This window comes from Sprattus sprattus (genome assembly GCF_963457725.1).
Source record: "Sprattus sprattus genome assembly, chromosome: 2".
In the NCBI taxonomy this organism is placed as follows: domain Eukaryota; kingdom Metazoa; phylum Chordata; class Actinopteri; order Clupeiformes; family Clupeidae; genus Sprattus; species Sprattus sprattus.
In genome coordinates, this window is record NC_137921.1 from 35,011,690 (window position 1) to 35,033,545 (window position 21,856).

Consider the following 21,856-nt stretch of genomic DNA (forward strand, 5'->3'; position numbering starts at 1 on the left):
AAGTATGGAGACGGAGCTGGGCCAGTGCTGGCCCATACCTGCCACAGATCTGTGCCACTTTTGGGCCAATGTGCATTGGACTAAGGAACTGGACCAAGGATCCGCTGGCCCTGGCGAAGCCTATGCCATGATCATGCCCCAGAAATGACAATGGAAACGCAACTAGCTCAAACTAGCCTGCCCGCATTTGGCCAGCAAGTGGAAATGCGTTTTATATTCCCACAAGCAACATGATGAAGTCCACTTTTTCGACTTTACCATATTGGTATCTTTAGTTTTACAGGACCGACTAGATTTTAAATCACCAAACGGTTTGCCTATGTTTTATACTAGCGTTATTTTGCTCACACCTTATTTTCGCCGGTTTTGTGAAACCCCAATCATTTTTCAATGATACTTTTGTCTTTGGAACGAGAAGTGCTAAAATCCTAACACCAACACTAAACACTTCAAATTTCTAATCGACTCGCAGGCTTCATTGTCCTACAATTACCTTCAACTCCCATAATCCACCGCTTTCAACCTGATGACGTATATATTCCTCGACGTCGTTCACCACGTTCCAAAATAATCGCCGCGCGCTTTGTTAAAGCAAGATGTCGGCGCCCATGGAGGTAGTGGTTTCTGCCGATTCAAGTGGACAGTTATGGAATTGTGCAGTTTTTGATCTTCATTCAGGGACAAATCTCCTGTCCTATCGAGGTGGGAACAGTTCGTCAAGGTCCCTTACTATTCTTAATGGAGAATACATTCTTGGAGCACAACTGGGAAAGAACTTCATCAACGTATGGGAAGTACAGAGGAAGGTATGGTCACGTCAACCCAGATGTTGCTGATGCTTCTTCAGAAACATGTCATCTCACCGTTTGATGTATACTGACCTTAATACTTTCTCAGAACATCGTCGCACTTAAACCTCCGTTAGTCTGAGTTAATTTCCTCTTACGTATAACCATAGCATGTGCTGAGTCGTAAAAGTATTGTCAGTATCATGTTTGTAAAACGTAAGTTAAAGTTAACTTACCTGCTGTCTGTCATTTTCGAACGTCCCTGAGGTTTTTGTTTGTATACATTATCGGATTGGCAGTGTTACAGTAACGTGGTTGTCGTACTGTTGTGTCAAGTGAAATTAAGTTGTCTCTGCATTGGTGCGTCAATTTCGCTTCAGGTCCATGTGAGTATAGAATAGTATTAGCAGTGACCCCATTATATCTGTGATGAGAATCAGACTAGACGGACTCTTACACTTGCGTGCAATGTCTTCAATTAAGCTTTTCAATTAGCTACTTTACCAGTATGTGTGTGTTGTGTCTCTATTGTTTACCAGGACCAGCTCCAGCAGAAGATTGTGTGCCCAGGCATTGTGACCTGTCTCACCGCCTCACCTGACGGCCTCTACCTGCTAGCGGGCATCGGTGATGCTATTTACCTGTGGGAGGTGAGAGGTCATGTAACACCTTACATCATGGATCATGTCACAGATAAAAGTCGATACCACCACAGAGGCCATCAAATAGTACTATGCACCCAGACAAAGATGGATCAGGCATACATCTAAATTGCTAATAGCTGATCTGAAGTCTGCACTAATAGAACTATGTTCAGCTAATACATGTATCTATAGCAAAACAATAACTCCACAAGGCTTTTACTGTCCCTGCCTCTGGTTAGGACTCAAACATTACATTTAGCAGACGTCATTTAGCAGATACTTTTATCCAAAGCGACATACAAATGAGAGAAAAATTAAGTTACGAGCAATAGAGACCTAGTGTAACAATAAATATGCCACTGGTAGTTGTCCTGGTAACACAACTTGGGTTTCAGTCTGCATTTCCTCCTGTCTCTGCAGGTGTCCACGGGCAACCTGTTGGCCATCCTGAGCCGCCACTACCAGGACTTGACATGCCTTTGCTTCACAGATGACAGCAGCCACTTCATCTCTGGAGGGAAGGACAATATGGTGCTCATCTGGAGTCTGGTCAGGTAGGGGCAACACTTGAATGAATCTGACACAGGAGGGCTGGCTTTAAGCAGATGGGTCCCTCCTTCTCACGCCGGATTTGGCTCAAAGTTTCTTCCTGTTAAGGGAGTTTTGTGCTCTAGTGGATTCAGACCTGGGGCTCTTTAAGGCGCCTTGAGATGATGTCAGTTGTTGATGATGTTATATTGAAAATTAGAACTGAATTTAATATGGGAGGGGGGGATTATGATGATCTGATTTAAAGTCATAAAACACCATTACCATGGAATAACTTCTGCATAGATTCTGACGACTCAGTAAAGTGAGCTTTAAATTCTGTATCTCTGTAACATCAGTCGTGAGGCATTCAGTGATTGTAGTTAGTGGCAGGACTCTCAAGGGTCAACTTTGGGCAGTATATTTGCAGATTAGGCAAACCATTGGCAGATGATATAAGGAAGCATTAAAAACATTTAAAAACAGAAAAGGGTATTGTTCATCATGACATTGAGGTATAGAGTTAAGGATTCATTTATAATTGCGCTAGACACTATTGGAGGTGATGTGGGCCTAATTCAACGAAACACTGATAAAGAAAGGTGCCCACTTCACAACCCTGAAAAGCTCGCAAGGGTGTTGCTGTTGTAGTTATTGCTGTTATTGTTGATATGAGGTATCTGTCTGATGGTTGTTGTGTGCCCTGTTGTGTCATAATCCTTAGGCTAGGTGGTTGAGTATGCGTACAGCTAAAAGCTTTTTTTCAGGCAGCAATACGTCAAGGTGTGAATATAGGCAGGGAAGGAGAAGCTTCTAACCACCACATACACACACACACACACACACACACACACACACACACACACACACACACACACACACAGCACTGGTTCCAGGAGGGATGGAGTCACTGTGGTGCTATCTGTAGATCTGTCTGGCAGGTAATCCATAGCAGCTGCGGAGAACTACATGGGCACACTCGATATTGACATGGAAGTGTCTAATACATGTCTTGTGCGATGTATGTATGAGCTATGATCATGTTTTCTGGAGTGTATAAACAGTCATGTGACCCAGACTAGTGGACCAGCCCCTGGTGTATTAGAAACAGCAGTGTTTCCACTGCCCTCATATGCCCCCCTATCTCGAGCCTCCCTCCCCCTACGGCAGGGCGCCATGTTGAGCTTGAAAGGAGTGAGTGAGACAGGGACACAGTCCTCTGTGCGTTCTGAGCCGTCTGAGCCTACACTGAGTCTGAGTGGCTCTCTGATCCCCTCAGATCCACACAGATAGCATCACTGTGTGCGAACGCGTGCCAGTTTCATCGTCTACTGGAAGATAAGAGAATTTAACTTTTTTTTCTTTCTTCTTTATACGAGTTGATTAAATTATAACATTCAGTATTCCATCAAAGATCACGTGATACTGCCTCTCTGATCTGAGTCGAAACTTGAGATTTTCCTCTGGCATTTTGTAATGTCACCTAAATGTCACCAAATAGGCTATCTTTTAAGGCAGTCATCTGAACCACTACTTTTACTATGGTTTTCATCCTTTTCATCGTCTTTAATCCCGGTAATGCGGTGTCTATGTATCTTATTTTCTGTGTGTGTCTTGTTTGTTACTTCCATATGGATCAGGTAAACATTATTTAGCTCCCATGACACCGCTGATCTTAAGTCTGCACTATTTTATGATGTTAGAGCTGTAGTTTTCCCCCTCTCCAAAAGGGGGCAGCATGAGTCTATGACATTAAAACATACAGCTGTCCTGACAGAGAAGTAATTTAACAGGAGTAGTGGAAATGTACAGTTGGTGGTAAACAGAAGAGGCTGCGGAGAGCTGGAGTTTCAGATCTCTCTCACAGGAAATGATGACCTGTGTGTGCCGGTGTGTGCCTGTGTATGCCGGTGTGTGTCAGCAAGAGAGTGCATCTCAAACACTATTGATTCATGAAAAATGCATCAAATAGACCATCTAGACGCTAATTTAATTATATCCTTTAGAGACATTGTTTGCTGCTTTACATTTATTGATGTGGATTTTTTTGTAATCTCTCCATCTTTCTTGCAGTTGACACCTGTCTCGGTCGGTTTCGTCCCTGCTTTTGTCAGCAGGTAGAGTTGGGCTGTGCTACTTTATGCAGATGCTGTAATAAAGCAGATGCTGTTGAATCTCACAAGGAATCCTTGAGAATCAGAGAACCTCACATCCTCAGTCAACATCGATTAGTCTTGATATGTAATCTTATTGATCCACTAGAGGGTATGACACACCATGCTCCACACTGGTGAAAGTTGAAGTCTGGTCATAATTTATGAGCCTTTCAAACTTTGAGTGCTATCAGGCATCCCAAGCATCGCATCCTCTCCATCCGAGAGTCAAGCAGGGTCACACACGCACGCACACACACACACACACACACACACACACACACACACACACACACACACACACACACACACCCCGTGCGTTGATGGAACGCTTTCGAGTGGAATGGTAAACACGCCTCTGGTTGTCATCCACGTTTATTTGGCCATGATAAATAGGCGGACGGCTCCTTAAGGGACAGTGCTTGATCCGTGGGAGCGGCACAGAGAGGATGAGATGGAAAGCTCCTGATCTGATTGGGCCCGCTGTGGGAATAACTAATGCAGGAGGGCTTAGATGGGCTGGCAGGTTGCAGGGAGATACTGAAGGGAGGACACAGTTGTCTGGATTCATCCTTTCTGTTCTGTGTTTTGTATTCCATGTTCTGTTTTATGCAATCATTGTTCTGTATTTTGTATTCTGTGTTCTGTATTGTGTGTCCTGAGTTCTGTGCGCCATCTTCTTTATTCTGTGTTCCGTGGTCTGTGTATAGAGTATGCAAGTCGACCAGAAGTTTTTAGTGTTCATTGTAAGCATTTTAACACTTCCTGGTTCCAAAGAAAAGAATTCCCATGGAAAAATAAATGAATGGTTTTGTAGGTGAAATTGGTACCATTCTCATATGGGAGTACCAGATTATGTAGGTATCTTACCCAGTGAGCCGGCGCCGGGTGAATGTGGGTGCAATTGTGTATGAATTGTGATATTGTCTTCACGAGGGCCACCAAGACACACTGGTGCTGTCCTTGCAACAGCAACAATATGTTGGTAATCTCACCCGATTGGACAGGGATCAACCATTCCTCACAAAGGCAGATCAATTAAGTTGATAATCCACAAATCAGTCTCATTAAATATATCAGTCTCATAAAATATCTTATACTATCAATTTGGAACAATGATTAATAATTAAATGAATAACTACAAACAAAGTTACCTTATTAACAGTATGGCTGAAGGTCATTGGAGTTCTGAATAGAAGAGGTTGACAACGTCCATTCTTGTGTAACATTAAATAAACCAGCGTATATAAATCAAAGTATTTATTTATACAATGATAAGAGAATAACACACAATATGTAATCTAGCTAAATGTATCTAACTAATGAATTGAAGGAGTATATCTATGTGTAAGGGAGTGGGAGTGTGTGTGTGTGCGCGAGCTTGTAAGCTCGGAGTTGCGCTGTTAGGAGCGTGCCTGAAAATACAGTGCCTTGCATAAGTATTCACCCCCTTGGATGTTTTACCCTTTTATTGCTTTTATAAATCAGTCATGGTCAATATAAGTTGGCTTTTTGGACAAAAGAAATCACAAAAAAGCCCTCTTTAATGTCAACGTGAAAACAGATTTCTACACAGTAATGTGAATTAAATAAAAATATGTAAGTGATTGCATAAGTATTCACCCCCTTTATCACCCCCTTTATATAGACTGACCTAATTCAACAGATGTCCAGCCACTTGGTGCTAGAAGTCTCACAATTTGTGAAATGGGGATCAGTGTGCAGTGAATGTGTCTCAAGTGATTGTAGTATAACGACACCTGTGTCTGGAAGGTCCATCCACTGGTCAGTATTCAGTAATCAGTATTCCTGGCTATTGTTAAACCATTAAGACCCAAGATCACTCTAAGCAACGCAGAGAAAAGGTTGTTGAAAAGTATAAGTCAGGGGAAGGATACAAAAAAATGTCCAAGGCACTAAACATCCCCTGGAATTATGTTAAATCCATCATCAAGAAATTGATGGATTGTGGCACATGTGTAAATCTGCCTAGATCAGGCCGTCCTCACAAACTGAGTGACCGTGCAAGAAGGAGACTAGTAAGAGAGGCCACCAATAGACCTATGACTACTCTGAAGGAGTTTCAAGCTTCAGCAGTTGAGATTGGAGAAACTCTGCATACACCAACTGTTGCCTGGGTTCTTCACCAATCAAAGCTTTATGGAAGAGAGCCACTGTTGAAAAAAAGGATCGACTACAGTTCGCCAAAAGGCATGTGGGAGTCTCCATGGTCAAGTGGAAGAAGGTTCTGTTTGATGAGACCAAAGTGGAGCATTTTTTCAACAGTGGCTCTCTTCCATGAAGTTTTGATTGGTGAAGAACCAAGGCAACAGTGGTGGTATGCAGAGTCTCTCCCATACCAGCTGCTGAAGCTTGAAACTTCTTCAGTGTAGTCATAGGTGTCTTAGGGGCCAGATACAGATACAATACATGAACAATGGCATATGTAAACAGTCCTATGCTTAGCCAGGTTGTGAATAAGCTACGATAGCTAGCTGCCCAGTCGATGTTTACCAGTCCTTTGGAAAAGTGTTGGCGCATCCAATGTTTCTGAGGCAGAGAAGAGATGAAAACGTCCGTAGATGGAAAGTTGTCCTTGCTGTGATGTCTTTGTTTCACTGCAGTTAAGGTCGGAGGAGTTGATCGCTCGGAATGTTGCAGAATAGTGAATTCTGTTGTGCCTCGTTCCCGTTGCAGTTAGTTAGCTAGCATGTCTATTGTTAGCTGCTTTTCTAAACTTACTTCGTCTCAGTTAGTAGTTTGTGTTTGGCTAACGAGAGATCTTAGAGAGAGTCTTGTCTTTGTTGGGAACAAAGACGATTGTCCTTCACCAGTTGACGGTGGAAGGATTGCAGAGATGAGCCTTGGCCGACGCCAGGAGAGAGAGATGGGGCTGGCAATCGCCAGTTGTAGAGAGAGAAAGATGTATGTTTAACGCAGCTTATAAGGAAAAAAGTGCGTCAAGATTTTACCACCTTGTTTTCAGCCAGTACTGTCTCAATGAAATGTACATAAGAGAGTTTAGGTGATAAGGGAATTGTGGGTAATGAAGTCTTTTGTGTGACTACCGATATCCCCCCCTTTGGTCACGTGATTGCACCAGATGTGTGATCCAGTGAGCACAACTGTGCATAGTCCATGTGTGGAAAGAGTTCATTGGTGAGACAGTCGAAGTTGTAACAACGATTATCGATGCATCTCGATTTTTATAACATTTGAGTTTGCTACTCAGAGTCTCAAATCACTTCCTTCTTTGTTTTTGATAATTAAAGAAAATCATCAGATGAATAACCTTCTCTTTTTTTTCCCTAGAGAAAAAGCTTTTCCTTGTCACAATTATGAACAATTCAATAAGCGATTTTCTTTTTATTTATTTATAATTTCTTTTATTAAAAAAATCGATTATAAACTTTTCTGAATCGAGACAGAATCATTGTAGAAAGAATCGAGAGAAATCAAAGAATCAATTATTATTTTATTTTTTTTCACCCCTATTAGCTTCTGCTAACCTTGTTGGATTGGTGACACATTTGCTCTATTGGCGTTGTTCTTTTTTGCTGTTGGCAGAGGGATGGCAACAAACATATTTTAGAGATGTAAATGGGTCTGAAGTCTATACAGAGACAACATTCACATGCATTTCATAAACAGAATTGAAAACGGGGACTAGCAAGCAGTTTGTTAACTACCAAGGGCTTTATTTTGTTGATTTTCCAAAACCACATTCATTCTCACAAAGGTTTTTTTTTTTAACACACCCAGAACTTGCAAAACTGTTAATCCGTAGCATGCAAGTATCTATCAAAGGCACACAACGTAAGTAAACAAATGACCCGCTGGGTGTATTTTAAGTAACCATGGATACCGCTCCGGAATCCTAAATGCTGCTTGAGGCAAGCAACTGGTTGTAGTCTATCTCTTTCTTGCTTTGTTTCGCCAATTTAGCAAAAACCCATACATTTTTCCATAGAGATTATGTCTCTGGAACATGAAAGTGTTAAAAAAAAGCGAACGCTGAAAGCTACAAACTTCCGATCGACTGGCATACCTTATTATGTTCTCTGTTCTGTATTTTATGTTTTTCTGAGTTTCTTCACAGCCTCAGTACCCTTACCGTCTCCTCACTGGAGCCGCAAGGTCCCTGGAGGGTTCCTCGTCTCTCTCTCTCTCTCTCTCTCTCTCTCTCTCTCTATCCTTCAATTTCCATTGAATTCAGTGATGGCAAAGGACAAAATAATGAATTGAAATGCGGAACAGGCTTTTAATTGGCACCTGTGGACTTTCAAATGATTCTAACCTTACTCTTAGCTGTCTGTCAGTGTATGTTGGACAGCTACCAGCTGACTCTGACTGATAAAGTGTGTCAGATCATCTGTTCGAGGCTTCATCAGTAAACGTCTCTCCTCTGCTCACATTTAGGAGCATTTTAAAAATGCAGCGTTTCTGGACCCCGGCCCACACTTGCACTGACCTTCCCTTCCGAGGGGTTGATGTGGAAGTCAATGTAGCATGAAGAATGAAGTGTCAGAGGCTAGGCAGGGAAGAATGAAGTGACGGGTGCGAGGCTGGGAATTTTAAAAGCATGCTGAAGTCAGAGGGCTGGTAACGCACCTTTCACCTGTGAAGGATGACTGTATCTGGTGTGTGAGTGAGGGAACCTCACACACATGTACGCGCACACATACACACACACACTCATGCAGGCACACACTCCCAATCTCATGCATGAAGACACACACACACACACACACACAAACTTACTCACTCACTTACACACCAGATACACACACACTCATGCACGCACACACTCCCAATCTCATGCATGTAGACACACACACTCACTCACTCACTCACACACTGATGGCGTGGTGTGCTGTTTCTGAGGCTGTGAGTAGACGTTCTTGTGTAGTAGCGAAAACAGTTTTGAGTTTTTTTCCTTTAAACCCCTAGATCCTATTCCTATGTCCTAGTTGATTTTACCACCATGGAGAAATCAGGAGAAGCAATGTCAAGACCCGCAGCTCTGTCCAATAATCCAGTGCAAAGGGAGTTTGACTGTCCAATGTTGAAAAATGATGTCACAAAAATTATATCCAGAAAAATGATGTCACAAAAATAAGGATGCAATTTCAGTTTTAAAGTTTTAAAGTCCAAATAATTAAAGTTCGTAGACAAAGGATGCAACAAGCTGAACAGGCCCAAACGGAGACACCGTGGTTCACGTCCTCAGCACTGAGGTCAATGACGGTATTTGCGCTCGCCTTCTCCCCGTCATGCATGTCTGGCAGCCATTTCAAGGGTGGCAACGTCACCCCCTATAGAGGGCGCACACTCACAATTCCACAAATAAGGGAAAAATCAATAAATCATTCAAAATACAAAAAACTTAAATAGGGCTCCTACATTGTGTGATGTTGCTGATAGGGTGGCGTAGGATGGTGTAGGGTGTGAGTTGGGTGGTGTAGGGTGTGAGTGGGGTGGTGTAGGGTGGAGTAGGGTGTGAGTAGATCTGCCTGTGTGATGTTGCTGTGATGGTGTCAGTATTGATGGCGTGGCGTGGCGTGGTGATGCTGTGAGGGTTAGTGTGGTGTAGTCCTGGACCTGGCCTGTAGACCCGTTCGCAATTTGGTGTTGGGGGAATTTCTCACTTGAACTGAGCTAGTGGGTCCCTAGACATGAAAAATCACAGAGGTGCTTGTCCGTCATAGTGCCACGAATTGCGTAATGGTCAAATCAAATATGGCCGCCATCGGTTATGGTGAAAATCTATATTTTTTGTTTCTGAATGTTTATACATATTTAATACATATATTCTGATTAATTGTGGTATGTGGAATTCATTTCTGACCACATTGGGTGAGTTTGACCTTGAAAGTCATGGTCAAGGTCATTTTCCTATTCTGAAGAGAAGACATGTACATGCAAACTAACTCAAATGACAATCTGCCCTTATACTGTGTATTTGTTTTCACTTTCACTTTCACACAGAGTTCACAGAAAGTAAGAGGAGAAGGTTTAATGTTTCTTGTATTTTACCAGAAGTAGTCAAATTTAAAAGATTTCAAGGTTTCCAAAGTTTTCGTCTCACTATTGAGCATCACACAGTCAACATGGAGCATTCTAAAATACCTGGACCCAAACGCTTTAATTTGGTTGCTTCAGTGACAGATCAGGACAATCTAAATCAAAGGCTATGCATCATCTGTCAAGAAGATAATAAATTGCATCTAACAAGTGAAAAGACAGGACGTGAGAGAATCAAACAAGCTGCTAAAATCCGTAATGATGTGGTTACAAATCGTATCAAAACTCTGATGGGGGATGATGATGAGGAAAATGCTAATAGCATGTTTGTTTACCATAATACCAACAAATGCTACAAGTCATACACTCATTCTGGCAAACTGACATCTATTGAGAAGAAAAGAGTTGAAGAATCTAAGATGTGTGAGACAGAAGATGAGGCTTCTACAAGTGTTAAATTCACAACAACCTTACGGAGAAGTGTTACACCTTGTGCACCTCCAAGTTCTGACAAGGATGCAAGAACATTGCCCTGTGTTATATGTGGATGTATGGAACACAAGAAATGTCGTGACAAGTACAGAATTTGTGAGTATGATAGTGCGAAGAAACTCATTGCTGCAGCAAAGCATAACCAAGATGTAGTTTTCACACGAATTGCAGATCGACTGAAGGACGATGAAGATAGCTCTATTAAATCAGTCATATCAGCTGATTTGTTTTGCCACAATCTCTGTCGCCAGAACTACATGCGGAAATATGAACGTGGCATCAAAGTCAAAGCACCAGAGAAGCCGGCCATTACCAACATCAAGCAAGTGCTGTTTGATCGTGCCCTCTCATATATTGACAAGCTTTTGGCGAATGGAGAGTGTTGCACTGTGAGTGATATTGTGGAGTTTGCATTGAGTCTGTTGGAAGAAGGTGAGGTGCTTACAAGTACCTTCCAGACCCGTGATATGAAACAGCTGCTCCTTAATCACTATGGAGAATTGGTCACAATTGCTCCCAACAGCAGGATGAATGAATCTGACCTTTTTTTCTCATCTGACATTAACACTACTGACTTGGCCATCAAGCTGAAGAATCAGGACATAATGAGAGAGGCAGGCACCAAGTTGAGAGAAGTGCTCCTGGATGTTGAATTTGGTCTGCAAGACAGCTTCTGTGACAGTACTGACTTGAAAGCATCATGGGAGTCAACAATGATGCCAGCGCCTCTTCTTACGTTCTTAGCAGCTCTGTTCAAGGTCCCCAAGCACAAGCTCTTTAGAAGCAGTGCTAGAGACCTAGAGGAGCTTCTACAGCCTCTACAGGATGAGGACAATCAGCCAGCAGCAGAGGAACTGCTATTACAGCAGCAGAATTCCACAGAGGGAGAGGATAATGGACAGTCCACACAGGGGGAGGAGATGGGCAGCCAGCTGGCAGAGGAACAGCCACAACAGCAACAGCTCACACATGGAGAAGAGCCTCTACTGAGCGAACAGTCTCTACTAGAAGAAGAGGGGAAATGGGTGAGAGATCACAAGAGTACACAACTGCACTGTCTCTTCCAAATACTTGTGTATAGCATTCACAGTGGAGAAAAGCGAACACCATTGCATACCATGCTTGGCCATGCCATTTATGCAAGAGATCGCAGCAAGAGCCTTCTCAAAACTTTCAACAGGATTGGTTCATGCTCGAGCTACCAGACAATCAGATCTGCTCGCAGTCTTCTCGCTAGCTATGCTGTGAAATGCTCAGAAGATGGAGAGACACCCATACCAAGTTGTTTTACAAGGGAAGATTATACTATGGCAGGCATGGACAACTCTGATTATACTGATAAATCATCACTGTCTGGTACCAAGGGTTCACACTATGCAGCATTAGTACTGTTCCAAGATGCCACAGTGAACAGACCCCTCCATAAGCCTCCAGTGTCAAGCACAGGATTAAGCCATGCTGATCCAATCCTGCGGACAAAGTTGCCATGCCAAGAGGTACCTCACCATGCCAAGCCAATGGTTCGACCTGCCCTGCCACCAGACATGCTTCTGCATCCTGAAAACAGGCAAGCAACATTACTTGATGTTGCAACTGCCCAAATTGTATCTAGGAAGCGAGAATTCTTGATCAGTTTAATTCGCTGCGGTGCATCAGCAGCAGACCCTCTGATATGGGCCGCTGTGCACACACTTGTCTCATCTTCTGTGGTGCCGATGATGCGTGTTGGCTTCCTCCCTGTCATACCAAAACCCATTACTGAGCGTGCCACCGTCAGACATTGCCTCACCAACTTCCAAAGTGTTCGCAGACAACTGAGTCAGGCGTCAATGGCGATTTGGTGTGATGAAAGCGTGTTTGCCCTGGCTGTAGATATTTACCTGCATGAGACAGAACAGTTCAAGGATCTGTTCCTCTGCATGGGTCCCTTCCATTGGACCCGTGTTCTACTCAGATGCCAGGGTAAACTGCTTCGAGGTTCTGGCCCGGATGATGCATTGGTGGAGTGTGAAGTGTTTGGACCTGGTGTGATAGAGTCGGTGTTAAATGGTAGTCATTATGTCCGGGCTCTCACTGGCATGCTGATAGTAGAGGATGTGATTAGGTCGCTCCAGTGGGAGATGTTCTGGCAACACAAGGACAAAGCAGAATATCCAGTGCTAGCACAGGTAGAGGCACTACACACTACACTGGCTGCACATCAACATTGCCCAGAGCAGTTTGAGGCCTTGATTGAACAAGTGCAGAAGTTGAATCAGGACTTTCTGGAGTTTGAGAAGGAGTGTGAAGCAAAGTCAGAGCTCTGCCAATTCTTTGGAGTTTGGCTGGAATTGGTGGCGGTCATCAAAAATGCTGTAATCTCCGAAAGAGAAGGAAACTGGAACCTACACGTGGCTACTATAGAGGATTCTATGCCAATCTTTGCAGAATATGACTGCATAAACTACCTTCGTCATGGCTCGTGGTATCTTGAACAAATCAAGGTGCTAGAGTTCACACATTCTGAGCTCTACCGCCGCTTCTCTATAGGCCAGTGGGTTGTACAGGATCGCCCTGGCTGGTTCTGTGCTGTAGGAGGTGACATGAAGGTCGAGCAGACCATTCAGCGAGTGTCGAAGGGTCCTGGAGGTCACTATGTAGTAGGAGCCACACACAATGCAAATTCTGTAGCAGAGTTTGAGCTCTTGTTCCATGAGATTGGGATGATCACTGATATCCTCAACTTTCTCACCAACAACCACACTTTGAAACAGACAGAATGCCATCTCCAGCATGCACTGAGCACCACTCGCCGCCTTACATTCAACCAAAATGTTTCAAAGCTGCTGGATTTTGTGCTAGAGCGGCAGAATCCATACTCAGTGACAGTCAATGTGCCAGTTCCACTGCACAATCTGCTCACCAAGCAGGCTGTTGACCGAGGTGTTGCTCCTCGCTTGCTCAACTGTCTGCAAAATGGGAAGCATGTCCACTACTCATACAGGCAGGAGAGATTAGTTGAGAAGACAAAGAAAATGAGCGCAACCATATCAAAGAGAAAACTACCTCAGTTCAACGAACAACCGCAGAAGACACCGACAATCAGTATGAAGGAAAAGAAGGTAGTCTCATCTAAAGACATGGCCGAGGCACATATGAGTATGGACATTGCTAAGGAGCGGGGCATGAGTATCCAACAGATACTTTCTCATGATGTGCTTTCAGCATCTCCCCTGTTTGACGGTGACCTTCCAGCTCATGTCAACAAGTCAAAACTTGTCAGTGAAATTGAGCCTCAACTTGATCTCACCCAATGGAGTCCTGAGTCTACTTATGTCACTCATGTTGTGGTAGACTTCATGTCGAAGATACGACAGATGCCTCTAGCACAATTCCCTACTTTTGGTGCTGTCATCAATGCCATCATCAGCTCAACATCATCCCTCTGCCAAGAGCCGGAGTTCATCCATCTTGTACTAGATTCCTACATTGAGATGTCCCTGAAGGAAGGGGAGCGCATGCGGCGTACAGACTCAACAACAGGCATCAACATCATTGGCATGAACAGACACACACCCATTCCTCAGCAACTTGACAAGTTCTGGGCGTCTGAGGAGAACAAGCGGAATCTCCAGCTGATAGCTCGGGATATGGTGTGCAATCGAGCTGGTGGCAATGCTACTGTCATTGTCAGCTCTGTTGTCATTAATGATGAGGCGCTACCAGCAAAATCGACTGGTGGCGAAGAGATCCCAGACCTCTTGAACTGGATTGAGGAGGCTGATGCCAGGTTGCTAGTGCATGTTGAGTGGGCTGTTCGTGTTAAGCAGTGCAAGAGAGTTGTCATAGTCTCCAACGACACAGACACCTTTGCATTGATTCTCCACTACAGCCCATACTTCCAGGAACTTGGGATGAAGGAGATCTGGCAGCAGTATGGCACTGGTGAGAGGCGGCGAATGCTTCCACTCCATCAAGCAGTCTCTCGTCTTGGAGCATCACTGTCAAAGACAGTGATTAAAGCACATATCCTGACTGGAGATGACTGTATGAGCAAGGTGGGGACTAAACATGCTGCTATGGCTTCCGACCCAGTCCAGTACTTAGCCAACTTTGGAGAGGCAGACACCTTGACAGAGCAAGATGCAGTGTTGGCTGAGAAGTACTTGGTGCGTGTCTGGGCTGGGGCGAGGTCATCTACAACAGCTAAAACATTTGATGACCTAAGGGTAGAAATCTACACCAGTGGACGTGCTGGCATTGATGCTCTCCCTCCTACAAGTAGTGGGATCAGAGGCCACATCCAACGAGGGTCTTTCCTTGTCCATACGGCATGCCACTTGCTTGCAACAGCCAAGGACCCCAAAGCAAGACTAGAGCCAATGAAACATGGATGGACGGAGCACTTTGGCACACTCTTGCCATCAAAATGTCTCAAGCCCTTACCACCAAGTCTGCTCACAGTATGTAAGTGTGCAGGCAAGTGTTAAAATCGCCGATGTGGCTGTCGTGCTGCTAGAGTTTCATGCACCGTATTCTGCCATGGAAAAATGGGAAAATCATCCTGTAAAAACCCATACCATTAACATGCATCCACATGAGAGAAATTGGACTTTATGGTGCATTTTTAGTTAATTTGGTATGATGTAATTTGTATCACTTTTATTGCTACATAGTTTTATTTGCACCCAATTGTTTTATTTTATATTATTGTACTAACACCCAATTAAAAATCAAATAAAAAAATGCATGTTTATAATGGTTATGTTTCTTCTCTTCATATCTTGTTATAATTCAAACAAAGCATTGTAGAAAAAATACAATAAAAAGTGACTATAAAGAAAAACATCTTATGGTGTTATTAAAATATGATGTTGACATTGACATTTGACAATGACATGATGATCCTTAATGTTAAAAACAATATTAACAATGAATGTTAAATGCTAGATTTGGTTTTTATTCCTAATAATGGCCAAGGTCTTCAGAATAGGGAAATTATTCTTGACCATGACCTTTTAAGGTCACAATCACCCAATATGGTCATATCAATGGCAGAAATGAATTCCACATACCATAATTAATCAGAATAGATGTATTAAATGTGTATAAACATTCAGAAACAACAAAGATAGATTTTCACCATAACCGATGGCGGCCATATTTGATTTGACCATTACGCAATTCGTGGCACTATGACGGACAAGCACCTCTGTGATTTTTCATGTCTAGGGACCCACTAACTCAGTTCAAGTGAGAAATTCCCCCAACACCAAATTGCGAACGGGTCTACAGGCCAGGTACTGGACTAGTGTTGCTGTAGAGAAGTGTGGTGTTGCTGTGAGGGTTAGTGGGATGAAGCTGTAGAGAAGTGTGGTGTTGCTGTAGAGAAGTGTGGTGTTGCTGTGAGGGTTAGTGGGATGAAGCTGTAGAGAAGTGTGGTGTTGCTGTGAGGGTAAGTGGGATGATAATTTAGGGAAGTGTGGTGTTGCTGTGAGGGTTAGTCGGATGCTGCTGTAGAGCAGTGGGCCTGGAGCTGTAGCCAGAGCATCCTCATGCTGAGAGAACTGACAGAATGAGGCCTGCTGACCGCCGCTCCTCTTCTCTCTCTCTTTCCTTTCCTGCTTCTTTTCAAGCCTTTTTCCTCTACTCTTCTATACATCTCCTCTCCTCTCTTCTCTCTTAATCTCTTCTCACCTCTCTTCTCCTTTCTCCACTCCTCATTCTACTCTCCATTCCTCTCCTCTCTTCAGTTACAATGCCCTCTCCTCTAGTCTTCTCTGGTATATCTGATGGTATTTCATTTTCTACCATATATTGGAAGACTCAGTTTGTGGATTTGTCAGTCATGTTTCAGATTTATTCTTGAACAATGGTGGTCACCATTGTGAGACAGAGGCTTGAAGTCACACACTCACTCACAGCGTTTCACCTTAGCTTATCTGCCTACTCCTTGTGAGAGACTGAGCTATACACTAATATTAAGGGGTGTTACCATGATATTCAAATAGGCCCTTTTGTCTCAACCTGGGGGGAAGGGTGAGAGCAATCTCACACCTTCCCACCATGTCCTTACCAGAGAGTCCTTACTAGGTATGCTGGCATGCTAAAAAGTCATATTTATACTAGGTATAAATAAGGTGGAATTATTGACTATGGCATATCCTTATAAACTATGAATAATAAATAACCGGCCCCTTCATATCATAGATGAACCTTTAGGCCCGTAGGTTCAATCTCACTATTTCCGTCTTTGCACTCCTCTCCTCTCCCTCTCCTCTTCTCCCTCTCCCTGTCTTACATTCACAGTCTACCAACATTCACAGTCTACCAGCACCCTAAGATTTGCTCCTTCACATGCTAGCTCTCTTCCGTCATTCTCTCTCTCTTTCAATTACATGGTCCCCCTCTCTTTCTCTCCCTCTGTGTCACTGTTGATCCCTCTATCCCTCACGAAATTCTACCTGTAGTTGTGAAGCACAGTCGATATCATGTGTGTGTGAGCACCATGACCTAATGCTGAAGACGAGAACAAGTGACCCGCACCATCAGACGAGGAGCAGCCACAGCACCAATGACTGCGTCTCAAGATTAGACGACTTCTCTCTCGCTCTCTCGATCTTCCTCTTCCTCCCATGACTTTTTCACTCTCTGTTCTAATCATTATTTTGGTCCTTTTTTCTCTCTCTCTCTCTCTCTCTCTCTCTCTCTCTTTTTCTCAATCTCTCTCTCTGTGGTGTGGTGAGTATTGGTGGTATTGATGATGCAGCCCCCCCCTCCAACCACGGGGACCAGTGCCAGGCTCTTTCTAATTTCATCTCGTTGTCTGTCCCCCTCCCTGATTGCCATTGGCTCCCTTGTGGACTACCAGACTTGTTTTTTTGACTGAGTGTTTACTGTTTACCTGGGTTGTTTACTGTTTATTTGAGCTGTTTACTTTGTGCAGTTCAGTCTAGTAAAGCAGTTTCGAGAGCTTTAATGACCCTAATTAAATCATCCTGGTTTTTTATCAAGAGTTGAAGGCATATGAAAACAATTTTATGTCTGTCTTTGTGAAATTTCTTGCCGTCATTTTCATCTGCTTAAATGTACTTTTACAGTTTTAACACTCAGTCTATCATCTTCCAAAAGTCCACCTGTAACTTTTTGTAATGTGAGTTTTATACCCCTTTTACAAAAGAGTGTAACTACCCATCATTTCATGCAAACGGAACTCTGCGTTTAACCCTTCAGCAGGTTCTGCCACATCGGTGTGCTTAGAATGTTGTAGAATGAATGTTCTAAACAATATCAGATATTACGTGGGATTTTAGAATCTTACATGGCTGATGAATTCATTCCTTTACATAGAAGTTTCATAACTGGCACGCTAAAGAGTTAAACAGTTTAAGATTATTTAAGAAGGAAGGAGAGATTAGCAGGTATGATCCATAGTGTTGGCCTTATCGTGGCCTGTGAAGACGTCTCCTCAATCCTCCTTGCTCCGTTCTCTCGCCACTCGTAGCGGTTGGTGTCTCTTCAGAATTCTTTCTTCACACTCCTTCAGAGATGTACATACATTTATACTCCAGCATTAACGTATGTGTGTATTGAGGTGATCGGTGTGTCTGGAGGTCAAGGGGGTCTAGTTTGACCAATGTGGTCATACCAGGTATGGATGCTAATGTCTTTGCTTTAGCCATATGGTTGAGGCTGTAGACAAAAGCCAACAATCAGAGTCTAAAAGTTCTGGCTCCAAATAACACAAAAGCGAGGAACCAAGTCTGATGGCTCCTCAACATAGACAAAAGTTCAGGAGCCAAGCCGGATGGCTGTGGCCTTGTGCTATGCAAACTAACTAGAGGAGGTTTGTTGAGATGTAGTTCTATTATGTGAAGTTATGAAAACACCTAAATCTAACTAGCATAGCAACCAGAAAAACACCATTTGCTGCACAGCCTGGAGCGAAGTTTAATTTCCATAACTCGGCTCACCAATAAATGGCCGTCTTGGGCTCAAACTGATCCCAATTACTTGCGGATGATGTTAAATGGCTTCACACAGACATTAAACAGTCCTGAGAAAGATAAAAGGATGTCAGTGGGTCATGGGCTTACTCTGATATCAGTGAGAGGTTCCCCCTCCCCCCTGTCCTTCTCGGACATGTTCAAAGGATGGTTCCAGTTTCCCCATGAGGATTATCATTAATGATTCTAAGTCGCCAGGAGATGGATAAACGATCCAACTTAAGCGATTAGCGTCCATTCCCACACGACACCATAACACGAAATAACTGGTTTCAGTGTGAGTAGGAATCCCAGGGTGGATGCTAGACTTTTGGGATGAAATCCTTGTGACATATTGGCGGTTCATTTGCTAATCCATGCCTCCTCTGTATCTGTGGACCTTGGACAGGCCTGATCTGATATGTTCTGCATTTAATCAAGCTAGTGGAAGGAGATTGATGTATTGATCACTTGACTGATCGTTTCCTCCTCAGAAATTGTGTGTGTGTGTGTGTGTGTGTGTGTGTGTGTGTGTGTTTGGCTGGCTGGCTGGCCGGGCACCCTCTCGATTATAAAGGTGATTGGGGGACATTTGACCTTTGAACTGTGTGCCACCTGTGTGTCAGTTTTCACATCAATGCATTGCGGTCATTCCGAGAGGAGAGCAGTGTAGCGCCAGAGGGAAACCTTCCTGAACAAAGGAACAAAAGACTCCTGCTCTCCGCTGCCGCCCGCAGATGCTCTCTGGCCTGTTGATCAACACGCCACATCATCACAGACAGCAGCAGCTACTAGCATTAATCACCCTGTATAAGATTCTTAAAACATAAGGTCACTCGACCGTGATGAGCAATTGGCTAGCTACAAATGGAACTGAAAATTATTTTAACATATGTGGGAAAGAGAGGGGCAATTTGATCATATGTGGGGGAAGGAGAGGGGCAATTTGAACATGTGGGGGAAAGAGAGGCTTGTGCTCTTTTCCTTTTGCTTGGTTTAAAAATCCTCTGCGGTTTGTTTTATATATGACAAATCCTGCTTATGTTGCCCTTTATGTAAGTTAGCAAAGTTGGCCAGTCACTATTTAAGCACATATTTTTCAGCCAGCATTGACAACATCCTCACAGCATTACTGTTCTTTTCTTATTTGTGGGACACTCATTAGGGGTGTGCAAAAAAATCGATTCACATTCGTATCGCGATTCAAGTGCTTCCGATTCAGAAGCGATTCATAGAATTCCAAAAATCGATTCATATGAAATTTTTTTTTTTATTATTATTATTATTTTTTTTTTTTAGATTAACGTTCTTTTTGGCTTCACAAACTGTGTAGTTGAGTGATAGTGAGAGCGATACGGCGAAATGGTTGATAAAATGCTTCTAAATAGAAAGTTTACCTTTTAAAAGTTGTGTTGTGCAAAAGAAGCGAGCTTCACTGTTGTCTGAAAATGTCAACAGGCAGCTGGCTGAAAGCACAGAAGTAGTAGGCTTACCTTTTATTGGTAACTTAACTGTTACGGTTCATTGTTTTTGAAATAAGAGGCCTGACTTCTATGTTCACAGCAAACTTGAAAAAAAGAAAATATCAAGCCATGGTTTAACTGCACTATAGGCTGAGTCTGAAATGTGCACTTTATAATTTTATTTTGTACCGCCCTGTTTTGCAATGTTGTTTTTCAATAAAATAAAACATTGCATAAAGCAAGCCAATCCACTTTTCCATGATATGAGCATTAAAATAAAATTTGCCATTCATTAATTTGCGATTAATCGCGATTCATTTTGAGTTAACTATGACAAAAATGCGATTAATCGCGATTAAATATTTTAATCGTTTGACAGCACTAATATTTACATACTGTGAATCAATTTTTTTTTAATCGAGAATCGTTTTTGAATCGAATCGTGAGCCTAAAAATCGGTATCGAATCGAATCGTGACATTTTCTGAATCGTGCACCCCTAACACTCATCCTCCCAACCACTCTCTGCTGTGCTCAATTTCTCTCAAAGCTCTGCTGTGAGTGGTTCATTGATTTAATCAACCATTGATGTGCTGTTTTGTTGCAGTGTGGTGCAGTTGGACCCCTCTCAGTCTACTGATCCCCGTCACGTCCTGTCACGTCACTCGCTGCCCATCACCGACATCCACTGCGGGCTCATGGGAGCTCAGGCGCGCGTGGCCACCGCCTCTCTCGACCAGACCGTGAAGGTGAGACCTGTCCCCCGGCATACACAGAGCACCACAACAGCTATCCCAGAGACAAAACCTCTCAAAGTCATCTTCTCACAGACTTTCAACCACTTTCACAATAATTGTTTAACAGTGAGAGACACAGACCTGCCTTCATCACAAAATTTACTTTACCAACAACAGCATTCACAGAATTGCCTAACAAACAGCAGCATTTACAGTTTACATAACAGTTTACGTTCTCATTCACAGTTTCTCTCAAACTAAATCTGTCACAGTAATCTTCTCTCTGAATGTCAAAAGCTCTGTCATTCAAATTAGCTTCAACACAGAACAGCCTTTACAGAGCCCATCTGTACATCAGCAGCTTTCACTGATCATCTCACTCGTTACACCTTTCAGTTATCAGTCATTATCCGTCATAGTGGGTGTACCTTTCACACGCATTTCCCCCTCACAGACAACTGGAGTTGTGTAGAAATTAAATTGAATTGAATTGAAACATGTTTGCCTGTCAGCTTGCACATTTTCACAGGGGCCTAAAGTCACTCATGACAGTTCAGAAGTCTTGCTGGCTGCCTCCTCTGTCTAGTCACTGCTGAAGTGTGGTGGCTTATGTGGAGTCACAGACTGTCAGCCCCTCACTTCGGGCTGACTTAGAAGTGGAAATGTAGACATTATCAGTGAAATTAACATTGCCTGCCATCACACACACACACACACACACACACACACACACACACACACACAAATTAACATTGCCTGCGCCTTTAAACCTCGTCTGCAGCCGTGTCTGTGGGGTCAGGCTGGGACTCCCTATATTGGATTGGGTTTTGATAGAGAGCATTTCAGTGTTATACATTTCTGCTGCCTATCTGGGACTGGAGTTGTGCAGCTTTCATTTTCTTTCACAAGACACTCACTCTGAAGGAACTGAACTGAACTGAACTTAAGAGAGCACAACTTTCTTCAACAAAAATCGGAATAAAAACATGAAGGTAGTAGAAGGATTTAAAAAATATTCAGTTGCATCTCATTTGCAATGACATGGTGGCCATCCTGTGACAAGA

General features: G+C 43.2%; 1 protein-coding gene across 1 annotated transcript in view; it reads left to right on the forward strand.

Annotated features, from left to right (window-relative positions):
• Positions 1 to 596: 596 nt before the first annotated feature.
• wdr18 (WD repeat domain 18) overlaps positions 597 to 21,856 on the forward strand; it is a gene marked incomplete at its 5' end in the record, with an annotated part of 106,851 nt that continues 85,591 nt past the window's right edge. The window contains 4 exons of the mRNA XM_080832470.1: positions 597 to 806; positions 1,328 to 1,438; positions 1,853 to 1,986; positions 20,663 to 20,804. Of these exons, the coding sequence (XP_080688596.1) occupies positions 597 to 806; positions 1,328 to 1,438; positions 1,853 to 1,986; positions 20,663 to 20,804 (597 nt within the window). The remainder of the gene's footprint in view (positions 807 to 1,327; positions 1,439 to 1,852; positions 1,987 to 20,662; positions 20,805 to 21,856) is intronic.